The 15,058-nt window shown below is 42.3% G+C and overlaps 1 protein-coding gene across 1 annotated transcript in view; it reads right to left on the bottom strand.

The window, feature by feature from the left end:
- Positions 1 to 15,058, bottom strand: part of ASAP3 (ArfGAP with SH3 domain, ankyrin repeat and PH domain 3) — a 113,360-nt gene that overhangs the window by 36,430 nt on the left and 61,872 nt on the right. Inside the window, exons 7-11 of the mRNA XM_060784246.2 lie at positions 8,396 to 8,481; positions 7,728 to 7,803; positions 5,586 to 5,672; positions 5,264 to 5,373; positions 2,303 to 2,372 (exon numbers count right to left, since the gene is read on the bottom strand). Of these exons, the coding sequence (XP_060640229.2) occupies positions 2,303 to 2,372; positions 5,264 to 5,373; positions 5,586 to 5,672; positions 7,728 to 7,803; positions 8,396 to 8,481 (429 nt within the window). The remainder of the gene's footprint in view (positions 1 to 2,302; positions 2,373 to 5,263; positions 5,374 to 5,585; positions 5,673 to 7,727; positions 7,804 to 8,395; positions 8,482 to 15,058) is intronic.

Here is a 15,058-nt window from a genome sequence, read left to right on the forward strand (position 1 = left end):
ACCATGTCAGATGACACAGAGAAGCCGAGGACTTCCGGTGGGGAAAGATGGCAACAGGACGTCCCTCTGAGAGCTCCTCAGAGGGAGCATCACATTGAGGGGTTAGGTAGAGCGATAGCTCCCAACCTTCCGATAGATTGAGATTCGGAGGTGTGCTAAACCCGTTTGCAGGTTCCGTAGGTCCCAAAAAACCTCTCACTCCTCAAGGGAGGGGGGTTAAGTGGACCCGGACAGAGCAAGGGTAGCAAACCCCTCCGCAAGAAGCAGCCAAGCAGTACGCTGCAAAAACTGCCCCCCCCCCCCCAGCCTAAATACAAAGAAGACTACAAGAAAGAAAACTCCACTCACGGAGGAAGAGGAACGTAAGTTTCCAAAGAATTAATTCTGTGACAGAGCTATAAAATATCCCCCCCACCACACACACACACACACACACACACAGAGGGGAGGGAAGTAAGCAGATAAGAAGGGAAGAATATTTAAGGCGAAAATTAATAAGCGAAAAGTGAATGAAGTAGTGAACTTATTGTTAATTTTTTGATGGATTCCGGAAAAATAAGAAGATTGATAAACTGAGAATTTAAGAAGTGTTTTCATTGATGAAATAAGAAAGTTTAAATACCTCAAATTAAACGATCCGTTGAAAAAATGTAAGACGAAGACAAGGTAATAAGGACAATATCAACTAAGCGAAGCCACAGATTGGAAGTCAACAATGTTATCTTTTTTCTTTTTTTTTTTTTTCTTTTTCCCCTCCTTTTTAGAGGTATTTTTGGTGTTTGCTTTTGGTGTTTGTTTTTAAATTTCAAATTTCTTAATTCTCTACTTTCCTACTTTCCTATATCACAATGTTCTCCCACTTTCCCTGTAAATTTTTATGTTAATATATAGCAAATAAAATTTATTTTTTTAAAAAAAGATTACACAGAGAAGCCATTGAAATCCACAAGCATGTGGACAATTTTAACAGAAAGGAGGAAACCATGAAAATGAACAAAATGTGGCTACCAGTATTTAAAAAACTCCAAAATTAGGACAATAAATAAAGAGCATTACTCTGAAAACAGGGGAAACACAGACAAGGAACAATCAGGGACAGCTAATCACCTCCCAACAAAGGATTCCCACAGGCAAGAAGCACCCAGGCTTTGAAGCTGCAAGGCCATTCAATGCTAATCAATGTGGTCAATTGCAGCATTCACCCTTGCCTCAAGCAGACAAGAGTTCTTTCTCCCAGCCTGGAAATCCTTCCACAGATATATAAACCTCACTTGCCCAGTTTTCAACAGACCTCACAACCTCTGAGGATGCCTGCCATCAGGCCTGTAGCGAGAGGGTGGTTTTAGGGGTTCAAACCCCTCCCGAAATGTTTCAGATTTTTTTAAAAACCTGGTTTACTCATGAATTTTAACTGGTTAACCAAATTCTCATGCTAAGTCTATGAGATACAAAAAATTAAGAGTCCCTCCAGAACTGCAAGCTCTATCCCAAGCAAATATTGACAATTTATTCACACTGTCATTACTTGCAGCAATAGCCAATGTAGTGAAGCAACCAAGTTGTGGGTGTGTGTGTTGAATGCTCTCATTAAGGAGGCCAGACTTGGTGGAGGTGGTTGACAGGGGCGGAGTTGCAGGCTATTGAAGGCTGCTCTGCCCCCTGCTGTATTCTTTGCTTCAGCATGAGCTAGGAGGCAGGTTTCAACCCCCCAGCAAAAATTTCAACCCCCCCCCGCGAAAATTTCAACCCCCCTGGTGAAAATTTCAACCTCCCCCCGTGAAAATTTCAACCCCACCACAAAATTTCAACCCCCCCGTGAAAATTTCAACCCCCCCCCCCGCAAAAATTTCAACCCCCCCCCCAGCGAAAATTTCAACCCCTCCCAAATATTTTTTCTGGCTACGGCCCTGCCTGCCATAGATGTGGGCAAAACATCAGGAAGGTGTTGGGGGGAGTAAACGTCAAAAACTACCATAGGGGTATCTAAATCATCATCTCCCCATACATTTAATTCATATTGGAAAACTAAGAATAAAATGCGATTCACACACTACACCAGCTGGACATACCCTAAGAAATCATCATAACATGTGTGTGTCAATTGACATATGGGTATATCTCAGACATGGGCAAACTTGGGCCCTCCAGGTGTTTTGGACTTCAACTCCCACAATTCCTAACAGCCAAAGCATGGCCAGAAGACCCTTCCCCCCCCCCCCCCCGCCGTATAATGCATTCATTGAACATGTGAAGGGGTTCCTTTGGGGATAAATGTCACTCCCACTTTATAAGTCCAACTTACTGTGCTGTGCGAGATGGTGAGGTAGCCATACTTCACACCACACTTCCTCTTCTGCCATACTTTCCTAATCCTACGAGAGAGGAAAAACAGAGGAATCAGAAATGGCAGCAAAGACCCTAAGTAACTAATATTCTATACAATGGCCATTTACACATTGCCCAAAAATAAATAAATAAAGAGGAAATACTTCACAGACAAGAAGAGATGGAACAAAGAAAAGCGGAAATGCATAGTGAATATGGAATGTTTAGATTGGATTTGGCTTTGAAAAAGGGATGTAGTATAGCTGGGAATATAGGAAGACATTTGCAAATTGTTGCAGTGATTGTTCATTTTCATACGGTGGGTTGAAATGCTCCATCACATGAACATTGTGATGGTTGGAAGACATTCCGGAAAACATACATGAATGCAAAGCCTGATATAAAATGTATTCATTCATACATATTTTTTCAAGTAAATGTGTTTCAACGAATCTTAGTATAATTGTTTGTTAATGATAAAAGGTGACAGTTTCCTTGTAATAATTAGAATGAAAAAAGAAACCTATTAGTCACAGTAAACACTCCATTGTAATTCATGCAATAACTTCACAGTGGTCTTCAAATTAGTGGAATTCTCAGCCATAGTGGAGTCATTGTATATGCATACGATAGAGCTCCCGGTGGCGCAGTGGGTTAAACACCTGTGCCGGCAGAACTGAAGACCGACAGGTTTGAATCCAGGGAGAGAGTGGATGAGCTCCCTCTATCAGCTCCAGCTCCTCATGCAGGGACATGAGAGAAGCCTCCCACAAGAATGGTAACACATCAAAAACATCCAGGCATCCCCTGGGCAATGTCCTTGCAGATGGCAATTTTTCTCACACCAGAAGCAACTTGCAGTTTCTCAAGTCACTCCTGACATGACAAAAAAAATGTATATGCATTTGTTATACTTTTCCTGCCACCTTGTGTCCAGAATGGTGAATTGTATTATTTGATTTCATAATTAAAAACAGAAAAAAAGAAAAGTATAGTGCAGCATTTCTCAACCTGGGGGCTTGGACCTCTGGGAGGGTTGCAAGGGTTGTCAGAGTGGTAAACAAAGACCATCAGAAAACACAGTATTTTCTGTTGGTCATGGGGGTTCTTTGTGGGAAGTTTGGCCCAATTCTATCATTGGTAGAATTCAGAATGCTCTTTGATCATAGGTGAACGATAAATTCCAGCAACTACAACTGCCAAATGTCAAGGTCTATTTTTCACAAGCTCCACCAGTGTTCACATTTGGGCTTATTGAATACTTGTGCCAAGTTTGGTCCAGATTCATCATTGTTTGAGTCCACAGTGCTCTCTGAATGTAGGTGAAATACAACTCTAAAACACAAGGTCAATGCCCACCAAACCCTTCCAGGATTTTCTGTTGGTCATGGAAGTTCTGTGTGCCAGGTTTGGTTCAGTTCTATCACTAGTGGAGTTGAGAATGCTCTTTGATTATGGTGAACTATAAATCCCAGCAACTACAACTCCCAAAGGACAAAATCAACCCCACCAGCATTCAAATTTGGGAGTATTTAGTATTTTTGGCAAAGTTGGTCCAGTGAATGAAAATACATCCTGCATATCAGATATGTACATTACGATTCATAACAGAAGCAAAATTAGTTATGAAGTAGCAACAAAAATAATTTTATGGTTGGGGTTCTCCATAACATGAGAAACTGTATTAAGAGGTCACAGCATTAGGAAGATTGAGAAATACTGGCATAGTGCAATGCACTGGATGATGAAATCACACAGATAGGAAACAAAAGCTATACAGGAGACAGATGACAGGAATTTGTATCAACAAAATGCCAGCATTCTGCAATTTCAGCAAGGTATGAAAGGGATTGTATCATACCAAATAAGGGTATGTTGGGTTGTTGTAGGTTTTTCCGGGCTATATGGCCATGTTTTCCGGGCTATATGGCCAAGGGTATGTTTCTTTCTGTTAGCTGAAACAACATGATTGCAACGAGACGACAAGCCAATGTGATAAAGTACTTCATGCCTGATCTTTAAAAAAACACCGACAATAAACATCTTTGCATCGTGCAAAAGATGGATATGCACTTTCAATTCCCCTAATTAGAATTCTACAAAAAAAAAAAAAAAACAACCCATTGTCACCAATTAAAACAATCACCTCACTGTCAAAAACCCCAAAGATAAGATGGCTACGTATTTTGGCTCCAACAATTTGCCTCTGAAACGTCAGGAGAGAATGCCTCTAGAACATGGCCATATAGCCCGAAAAAACCTACAACAACCCAGTGATTCCGGCCATGAAAGCCTTCAACAATACATTAAAATGTGACTCTCTAAATTATTTCTGCAACTGAATTTGGTATTTGGGGGCCTGCAGGCATGTAGCCGGGGGGGGGGGGGGGGGCTTGAGGGGCCTCAGCCCCCCCCCCTGAAATTCTCATGGTGGTTCGCGAAAAGGCCTTACTGGTGCATTATTTAAACTGTTATGTTTATTCATATCATGATCTGATCACCAACTCAGTATATCCCATATGCATGGGGGTATTGGGGTAATGATACAAAAGGTTTGCTAGGGTAGACCCTCTTTCACTCAGACTCAGCCCCCCCCCCCCGAAACTCAGGCCCCCCCGAAACCCCCTCTGAAAAAAAATCAGCCCCCCCCCCCCCCCGAAATCCTGGCTATGGGCCTGGGGGCCTGACTTCATAGCAACATGAAAGAACCCTCCCTGGCAAGAATTCACTCTTACTTTGGCCAGAGTGGTGAAGAAGTAAATTTCAAGGCAAAGTCATGGATAGATACAGTCCTCATAGCTATGCCTCCAAGGACCAAGTTGAGAGGAACAGGGAAGTTTGAGCTTACTGATTGATATCATCACTCCTCTTTTCTAATAAAAGGGTCAACATTTCTTCTGAACACATAGCGCAAAGACTACCTACAAGTGGCTCTTACCCATCGCTTTTCTTGTACAGAAAGCCTGACTTCTCGGTCCCATACTGCTTGTTGCCTTGGTGCTGATGGATACTATAACCACTCCCAGAGTTCTTCCTGTTGAGATTCTCCTAAATTGACAAGATGCATAAAAAGCATTATGCCATTGTATGGACAGAATACCTGATCATTCCACACCCAACCAAATGGATATGGGACAGGATCCAAATGTTTAATGGCAAACCTATATGGATATATCACAGGCATGGGCAAACTTGGGCCCTCCAGGCCTGTTCAACTTCTTGCATCCACTCCAGAGGAAGTTCCGCGAACACTCACTCACCCCCTTGTTCTCCATCTGCAAAATGCCTCGGAGGGAATCGCGGATCTGCGTGAGCTGCTTGACCTCTTCTTCCTTAGCCTGGCGGAGCTGGAAAGAGAAGAAGATGGCATGAAGAGCACAGAGGCAACACAAACACAAAGCAGTCCAGGCTATGGTTGGGAGTTACAGCATCAGAGAAGCAAAGACATTCTGAGGGGCATTCTGTACAATTATCGGAATTGTGTATAAGGCTCAGAGGAGGACAAAACAACATTATGACTTGCATTGACTCAACTTGTATCATTAACACTATGTAACACCATGGTTTTTGTTCCTGGGATATCAATGTCATTTCCTAATTGATTCCCTCACAAAAACATGGGGAAAGTTAATTAAACTGCCAAAAAGTTAATTAAACTGCATATTTTGCTCCCATTTTTCAATGAATATCTCAGCATTGAGTCTGAACTAATTCAACCTAGTTTGTGGCAACCACGAAAACAAAGTTGGAGGACAGAACATGACTCAACTTGCACCATTAACACTATGGAACACGATTTTTGTTCCTGGGTTATCAATGTCATTTCCTAATTGGTTCTGTCAATTGTTTTCCTTCAGATGTTGGACTCATCATCTGCAGCAGACATGTCCACTCATAACACAATGTAACAGGGTTTTTGTTCCTGGGTTATCCATGTCATTTCCTAATTGGTTCCCTCATAAGAACATGGGGAAAGTTTATTACACTGCCAAAAACTTTGTTTTTGTGGAATATCCTGCAGTGCATTTTGCTCTGGTTTGTCAACGAATATCTCATCATCAAGTCTCAACCAATTCAGCATGGTCTGTGGCACAAAAACAAAGTTTATGGACTGTAACAACTATTTTCAAACAATTAAACAGGAAATAAGGATGATGATGATGATAATAATAATAATAATAATAATACTTTATTTATATTCTGCTGTATCTCCCTGAGGAGACTCAGGGAGGATTACAAAACACATATACGGCAAACATTCAATGCCATTATACAATTAGCAAGGACAGACAATACATAAACAGAAGTAAAGGTTTTCCCATCTTTTTCCATTTCCAGTGTCTGGAGGCTGTGCTCAACTACGGCCATGGGGGTTGCTGTCACTTCATCTTCCATGCTGAGGAGCTTTTGTCATCCATAGACGTCCTCTTGATCAAGTCGCCAGCATGTTCTTATGGCGCCTTTTATTACCTCCCCACTTAAAGCGGTACCTATTTATCTACTGGCATTGCTGTTTTCAATCTGTTAGGTGAGCAGGAAGCTAGGGCTGATGGTGGGAGCTCACCCCGACCCAGGATTGAACTGCCAACCTTTTGATCAGCAAGATTTTCTGCAGCTTGGCGGTTTAACCCGCTGTGCTAAGACCAGCAACAACCCTTATTTATTTTATTTACAGTACTTATATTCCGCCCTTCTCACTCTGAAGCGGACTCAGGGCAGATCACAGAACATATATACAGCAAACATTCAATGCCGATTATAGCATGACAAGAGACAACAGATAGAGGTATGCCTATGCTTTTTCTCATCATTCGGCATCTTTTGGAGGCTGTGCTCATTTCCAGACCCAGGGGGGCACTGTCGCTCTATCTCCTTGCCGAAGACTTTGTTTGTAAACTTTTACCCAAACGCCATGCCTAAAACACCTTCCTGCTTAATGCGGTTCCTATTCACCTACTTATATTGCTGTTTTCGAACCACTAGGTGGTTAGGGAGCTGGGCCGAAGGTCAGGAGCTCAGCCTGACCCAGCTTCAAATTGTCAACCTTTTGGTCTACTGCAGCTATAGCTGATGATTAACTTGCTTTGCTAAATAACACTTTCAAACCAGGATTATTATTTTTTCCAAATTGTGCTACATAGCATTATGCACATTTTGGGGTAAAACAAAACATTTCCATCAATAGGAATGTAAACTTAAGAAGTGAGCTTTGCTATCAGCTTCCCCAATAAGGAGGATTGTGTGAACTGACTTTCACGGGCAAAGCACTATCAGAATTGACTTGAAGGCACATTGCAATCAATACATCCTTCTGTTTTTGATACCAACAGTTTTCAAGAGTTAGAAACACAGTTAATAATATTTGAGAATGAGTGAACAAAAAAGACCCATAAATGACTTACGGCATGTAAAGACGTGGCTAGCTTCTCGATGAAAGGGTATAGGTTCTGAGATGCCTTCCAGCCATCTTGGAAAAAACTGAAAATTGTGGAGTTTGTTTTTAATCACCAAAGAAGTATTTAGAAGCAACAAGACAAGGAGAGAAAATAACACTGTGAAGTTAAATGCTGGACCACTCTGACAACCGCCATGTCAGACTACACAGAGAAGCCATTGAAATCCACAGGAATCATGTGGACAATTTCAACAGAAAGGAGGAAACCATGAAAATGAACAAAATCTAGCTACCAGTATTAAAAAAAACCCTCCAAAATCAGGACAGTAAATAATGAACAACACTCAAAAACAGGGGAATTCCAAACAAGAAACAATCAGGGCCAGCTAATCACCTCCCAACAAAGGATTACCCCAGGAAGTAAGAAGGCAGACCTTGAAACTGCTAGGCCATTAAATGCTAATAGAGATGGCCAATTGAAACATTCACACCTACCTCGAATACCTTTCATGGACATATAAACCCCCATTTTCCTAGCTTCCAACAGACCTCACAACCTCTGAGGATACCTGCCATAGATGCAGGCAAAACATCAGGAGAGAATGCTTCTGGAACATGGCCATACAGCCTGGAAAACTCACAGCAACCCAATACCAACCTGGATTGCCAACTTACTTGTGTTGTGCGTGATAAAACTTGATAAGGCTCTGCAGAAAATCTGGACCTTGCTTCATTTGGCTTTCATTTGCTTTCAGAAGGTACTACAAAGAGAGGAAACAACCAAAACTTTCAGCTGATGATATAATGGAGAGTTTGAGAATGGTGCAGATGTTTGGATCTCCCCACCCGTTCTCCGCATTTTGTTGCTTATACACACACACACACACACTCAATGAACATCTTCAGAATGCTTACAATGTTGGTTTGTTGTTAGGGAGTGACACAAGATCACTTTTGGTCACTGCAAATACTGACACTTTACATTCTTTCATATGGAGCTGAATAAATTGGCCCTTTGGGTTCCAGAGCATACCCACCCCTATCTAATGAAAGTAAACACATAAATGATATAGATTTGCTGTTGCGTCACCACCCCCAGCTCCCTCAAGGTCAGTCCAGTCACTTCAAGGATGCCATCCATCCATCTTGTCCTTGGTCGGCCCCTCTTCCTTTTGCCTTCCACTTTCCCCAGCATAATTGTCTTCTCTAGGCTTTGCTGTCTCCTCATGATGTGGCCAAAGTACTTCAACTTTGTCTCTAGTATCTTTCCCTCCAGTGAGCAGTCGGGCTTTATTTCCTGGAGGATGGACTGGTTGGATCTTCTCGCAGTCCAAGGCACTCTCAGCACTTTCCTCCAACACCACAGCTCAAAAGCATCGATCTTCCTTCGCTCAGCCTTCCCTAAGGTCCAGCTCTCACATCCGTAGGTGACTACAGGGAATACCATGGCTTTGACTAGGCGGATCTTTGTTGCCAGTGTGATGTCTCTACTCTTCACTATTTTATCGAGACTGGACATTGCTCTCCTCCCAAGAAGTAAGCGTCTTCTGATTTCCTGGCTACAGTCTGCATCTTACTGCCTATTACAGGGGAAACCAGCTGATTCGGAATCCATCTAAAATGCAGATGTGTGTTTTTCATCTTAAGAACAGAGAAACATCTCGAGCTCTGAGAATTCCCTGAAAGAAATCCCACTGGAGCATTGCAGGACACCCAAATATCTGGGAGTCACTCTGGACCGTGCTCCGACTATCAAGCAAAAAGTGGGTGTTAGAAATAGTATCATAAGAAAGCTGACTGGCACAACCTGGGGATCACAATCAGACACAGTGAACACATCTGCCCTGGCACTTTGCTACTTTGCTGCTGAATATGCTTGCCCTGTGTGGAACTCATCTCACCATCCTAAAACAGTGGATGTGGCTCTTAATGAGACATGCCGCATTATCACAGGATGTCTACGCCCCACGCCACTGGATAAATTATTCTGTTTAGCCATTATTGCACCACCTGACATCCACTGGGAAGTAGCAGCCAATAATGAAAGAACCAAGGCATTCACATTACTGGCCCATCCTCTGTTCAGCTATCAGCCAGCACACCAATTCCTTAAATCAAGAAATAGTTTTCTAAGATCTACAGAGATACACACAGGAACACCTAAGCAAGCAAGAATCCAAAAGTGGCAGGCTAAAACCCGGAACCTCAAGGCATGGCTGATACCAAATGAGAGACTCCCCAGTGGGCACAGACTGGGCGATTTGGAAGGCGCTGATTTGGAAGACTGGGCGATTTGGAAGGCGCTGAACAGAATGTGCTTTGGCACCATGAGATGCAGAGCCAACCTTAAGAAATGGGGCCACAAAGTGGAGCCCACAATATGCGAGTGCGGAGAAGTCTTGTGCTTATTGTAATTTAATATTGTTATGTATTCACATGTTTTATGTAATTATGATGTTGTTGTTTATTGTTTGCGTTTTCGGTTTCACTCTGTTGTAATTTGTTGTTTGGGCTTGGCCTCATGTAAGCCGCTCCGAGTCCCCATCGGGGAGATGGTGGCGGGGTATAAATAAAGCTTATTATTATTATTATTAAGACCAAACAACAAACCACAGACCTTGCAACCTGAGCCCTGCCACATGCACAATGGAGGACCTTCTCACAGCCACACCAGAGGCACTCCAAGTGTCCAGCTTCTGGTCAAAGTACATTTAGCATAATGCTGAATTGTTAACTTGGGCTGTGTTTTTAAATACATTACAACTGTACCCTCAATTATCTTATGATACGATAAATAAATAAACAACACTATGCTACACTTAGACTAAGCCAAGTTTTTTATTATTATTATTATTTACCATATTTATATACTGCCTTTCTCACCCCTGGGGGCACTCAAAGCGGTTTATAATTCTATAAGTTTATAGCAAATATGAAGGTTGTGCAGATTATCATGTGTTTTTGTTCAATACTGAATGCATAAAGATAATCAAACAGCAATTATTGATTTATTTATCGTATCAGAAGCAAACCAAAGGTACAGCTGTAATGTATTAAACAAACACAAAGTTTAAAAACTTGGAGGCTTTTAAGCAGAGTCTGGGTGGCCATCTGTCGGGGTGCTTTGAATGCAATTTTCCTGCTTCTTGGCAGGGGATTTGACTGGATGGTCCATGAGGTCTCTTCCAACTCTATGATTCTATGATTCTATGAACTTGGCATTATATTAAATGTCCTTTGACCAATAGCTGGTCACTTGGAGAGCCTCTGGTATTGCTATAAGGAGGTCCTCCATTGTGCATGTGGCAGGGCTCAGGTTGCATTGTCAAACAGCAATGATGCTACAGTATAAGGTAAACAAACAGACAATTTGCAAACACTGGCCTGAATTCTGGTGCTAAACCTAACTAGAATATACCCATTGAATTGCTGAGACTCACTTATGTGTTGGCTTATTATTTTATAATTGAGCCATTAAGGAAGACTAATCAGGAGAAAATAATCCTACAACTGTTGTACTAAAGGCAGTAGCACTGGATTCACCCTATGTAAAACTATCATTATTTGCATGCATATATTCCAAAAAGATGGAAAAATATGGAGAATTGGGGTATATGTAAAAAATAATACAGTATTCAAAGTCTGATTTAAACTGTTTTGTTTTTTAAAAAGAGAAGAGTAGCATACTAATTGGAAGTAATATTTCACTTCTGTTTATGTAACTTAGTGTTATAGGTGTAGCATTCCGTATTTCAGTGTATTCTACTCTAACCTTTCATCTTCTGTTAGTTGTGCAAACATGTGTACTTGTGACTCTCTCTGTTTCTGTACAGACTGATTGTCGCTTGATGTTGTCTAAAATTTATGTTAAATTATGTGCTGTCGCGCGCTGGGACTATGACAATGTCTGTTTACAGGACGTGCTTTCTGTATGCCCAACGGGATGCCGGGGTGCCTCAACTAAAGGGTCCCATAGGTTTCCCAACACAAAGTTCTGTAGAGGCTCAAAATAGGTTCAACAAAGTTCTTTATTAAGGCTTAAATCTTCAAACAAATGAATTAAATGCTATATAATCTTGAAAAACGGGTAGCTTTCTCGATCTGCCAACAAGGGACAGGCAACTGCTTGATAAACTGTTCCTATCTTCTTTAGGGAAACCTTCCGACCCCTCCTTGAGCAATCTTTCTTTACCCTGCTGGCGTGAGGGCCCAACTCCCGTCTCCAAGCTGCATTATGGATAGCCTGAGTGGTCTCTTACCAGGCAATGGTTGCTGTAGATCTGCCAAGCTGGTGTCCTGTAGATTTGTCCCACGAAGGCCGTGGAACCATTCCTTTATTTTCCAGCAAAGCTGGCTGTATTCCCCCAGCAAAGCTGTGGAACTGTAACTTTGCTTCACAGCAAAAGCTGTAAGAAGCTTTTTGCAGGTGAGGCAGAGAAAGCCCACATGTCCTGCTGTAAGGCTCCAAACGGTGAGACTGAACTAAAAGTCCCCTTTTCCCTCCAAAACTGGGGAAAGGGGTGGATCTAAAGGCTCTAACAATGATTGATAGGTTGTTGGCCATATGACTGCAACCTGGGGAAAGCTACCCAATTGCAAAATGCATGGCCCAAATGGATTCATGCAAACTAACAGTGCAAGAAAAAAAAATTGAAATCTCCTGGCACAGCCATGCCAGCACAAATAATATTAAAAAAAAAAAAAACAACAACAACAACAAAAGACTGAAATACACTTCCCATAAGCCTCAACCCATCTGAGCTAGCTTAGAATGACAAAAAGTGTCATTAGTGACCCTGGAGAGCATCATGTTGTTTTTAGAGGCCTCCCAAAAGAGAGCTAGCTACCTCACTACATACGTAGTCCAATATGCTTCCTATTGCCCCCTTCCATGATATTGTTCATTTGCTACAAGCCACTCCTGAATGCTTCCATGTGCTGTTATGTATGTAACAGTGGAGCTATTCAAAGGGATGACTCATTCTCTGGCAAAACCCCAAATGTTCAACAGAACCGAGAAAAAGGCATGGAAACTACTGCCTGTCCAGCTCTCCTTGAAGCCCTCTGCAAAATCCCTCCGCACCCAACCCTTCACAAAGAGCCAATGGCCATCTGCCTCCTTCTACCATCAGAGATCATACACACAGGGTGGCTCAACATTGTTAAGGAAGCAAAATGCATATTATCTCCCCCCCCCCCCCCCAGCCTAAAGAAAGTCCTCTTGAGACTACAATTCTCAGAATTCAATAGCAGTTTTGGCTACAACAGATCTTCAATGATCAAACTTAGTTTCAGTCAAATGTTGAAATGTGTCATCCTCAATAGGAGAGCACTTTACTTCATGTGTGGTGTTTCCCACATTCACTCTATGGTGATGCCAGTTAAAACAAGCATAGAGTCCTAGAATTAGAAGAGAACATAAGGGTCATGCAATCCCTTCCTTGGAGGAACACACAATCAAAGCATTCCCAACAGATGCCAACCAGATCCTGCTTACAGACTTTCCAATGTATTTGGACATCAACTTCCATTCCACTATGGAACAAAAATGGTGTAATGTTAGAAAACGTTGACCGTTTCCACTACCTTGGCAGCCACCTCTCCACAAAAGTCTACATTGATACTGAAATACAACATTGCCTGAGCTCTGCAAGTGCAGCACTCTTCTGAATGAAGCAGAGAATGTTTGAGGATCAGGACATCTGTAGGGAGACCAAAGGGCTCGTTTATAAAGCGATTGTCCTCCCAACCCTGTTATATGCCTGCGAGATGTGGACAGACATCACACACCCAATTGTGGATCTGGAGCCATGGAGAAGAAGAACTCAACAGGTTCCTGGACCATCTTAACAGCATCCACCCAAACATCCAATTCACCATGGAAAAAGAAAATGAAGGAAGACTGCCTTTTCTAGATGTCCTAGTCATCTGCAAACCAGATCAACAATTGGGTCACACCGTTTACAGAAAACCTACACACACAGATAGATATCTACATAAAAACTCCAACCATCACCCAAGTCAAAAAAAGAAGCATAATTAAAGCCTTGTTAGAGCTTGCAAAAAGAATCTGCGAACCCCACCTCCTTCAAGATGAACTGAACCACCTCAACTGGGCTCTACAGGCCAATGGAGACTCCACCTCAGACATCAGAAGAGCTGCAAGACCAAGAACAAGCCACGAGAGTAAAGATGAAGATCCACCCAGAGGAAAAGTGTTCGTGCCATACATCAAGGGAACCGCTGACCGCATAGGGAAGCTGATGAGGAAACACAACATACAAACCACCTACAGACCCACCAAGAAAATCCAACAAATGCTACGTTCAGCAAAGGACAAGAGGTATCCTCTCACCTCTGCAGGAGTCTACCATATACCATGCAGCTGTGGACAAGTCTACATAGGGACCACCAAACGCAGCATTGTCCAGACACGAATCAAGGAACATGGAAGGCACCGCAGACTACTTCAACCAGAGAAGTCAGCCATAGCAGAGCACCTGATGAACCAACCTGGACACAGCATATTATTTGAGAACACAGAAATGCTGGACCACTCTCACAACCACCATGTCAGACTACACAGAGAAGCCATTGAAATCCACAAGCATGTGGACAATTTCAACAGAAAGGAAGAAACCATGAAAATGAACAAAATCTGGCTACCAGTATTAAAAAACTCAAAAATTACAACAGCAAAACAACAGAGAGTAAACAATCAGGCACATCAAATCACTCTCAACAAAAGATTCCCCCCAGGCACTTCCAAGCCATTAAATGCTAATCAAGGTGGTCAGTTGAAACATTCACACCTAGCTCCAGCAGACAAAAGTCCTTTGTCCCACCCTGGTCATTCCACAGATATATAAACCCATTTTCCTACTTCCAACAGACCTCACTACCTCTGAGGATGCTTGCCATAGATGCAGGCGAAACATCAGGAGAAAATGCCTCTAGAACATGGACATATAGCCCGGAAAAACCTACAACAACCCAGTGATTCCAGCCATGAAAGCCTTCGACAATAGCTTTATATATGCTGATGACCTTGGCCTAACAACACAAGCAAAATACTTTGAAACAGTTGAAATCCAACTTACTAATGCCTTGAAAGAGCTCTCCAGCTACTCCAAAGATAACCACCTGAAGCCTAAACCCTGCCAAAACACAAGTATATGCTTTCCATCTATGCAACCGTGAAGCCAACAGGAAACTAATGCCTTGAAAGATCTCTCCAGCTACTCCAAAGATAACCACCTGAAGCCTAAACCCTGCCAAAATACAAGTATGTGCTTTCCATCTATGCAACCGTGAAGTCAACAGGAAACTAAAAGTCAC

Source organism: Anolis sagrei, chromosome X (genome assembly GCF_037176765.1).
Source record: "Anolis sagrei isolate rAnoSag1 chromosome X, rAnoSag1.mat, whole genome shotgun sequence".
Classification (NCBI taxonomy): domain Eukaryota; kingdom Metazoa; phylum Chordata; class Lepidosauria; order Squamata; family Dactyloidae; genus Anolis; species Anolis sagrei.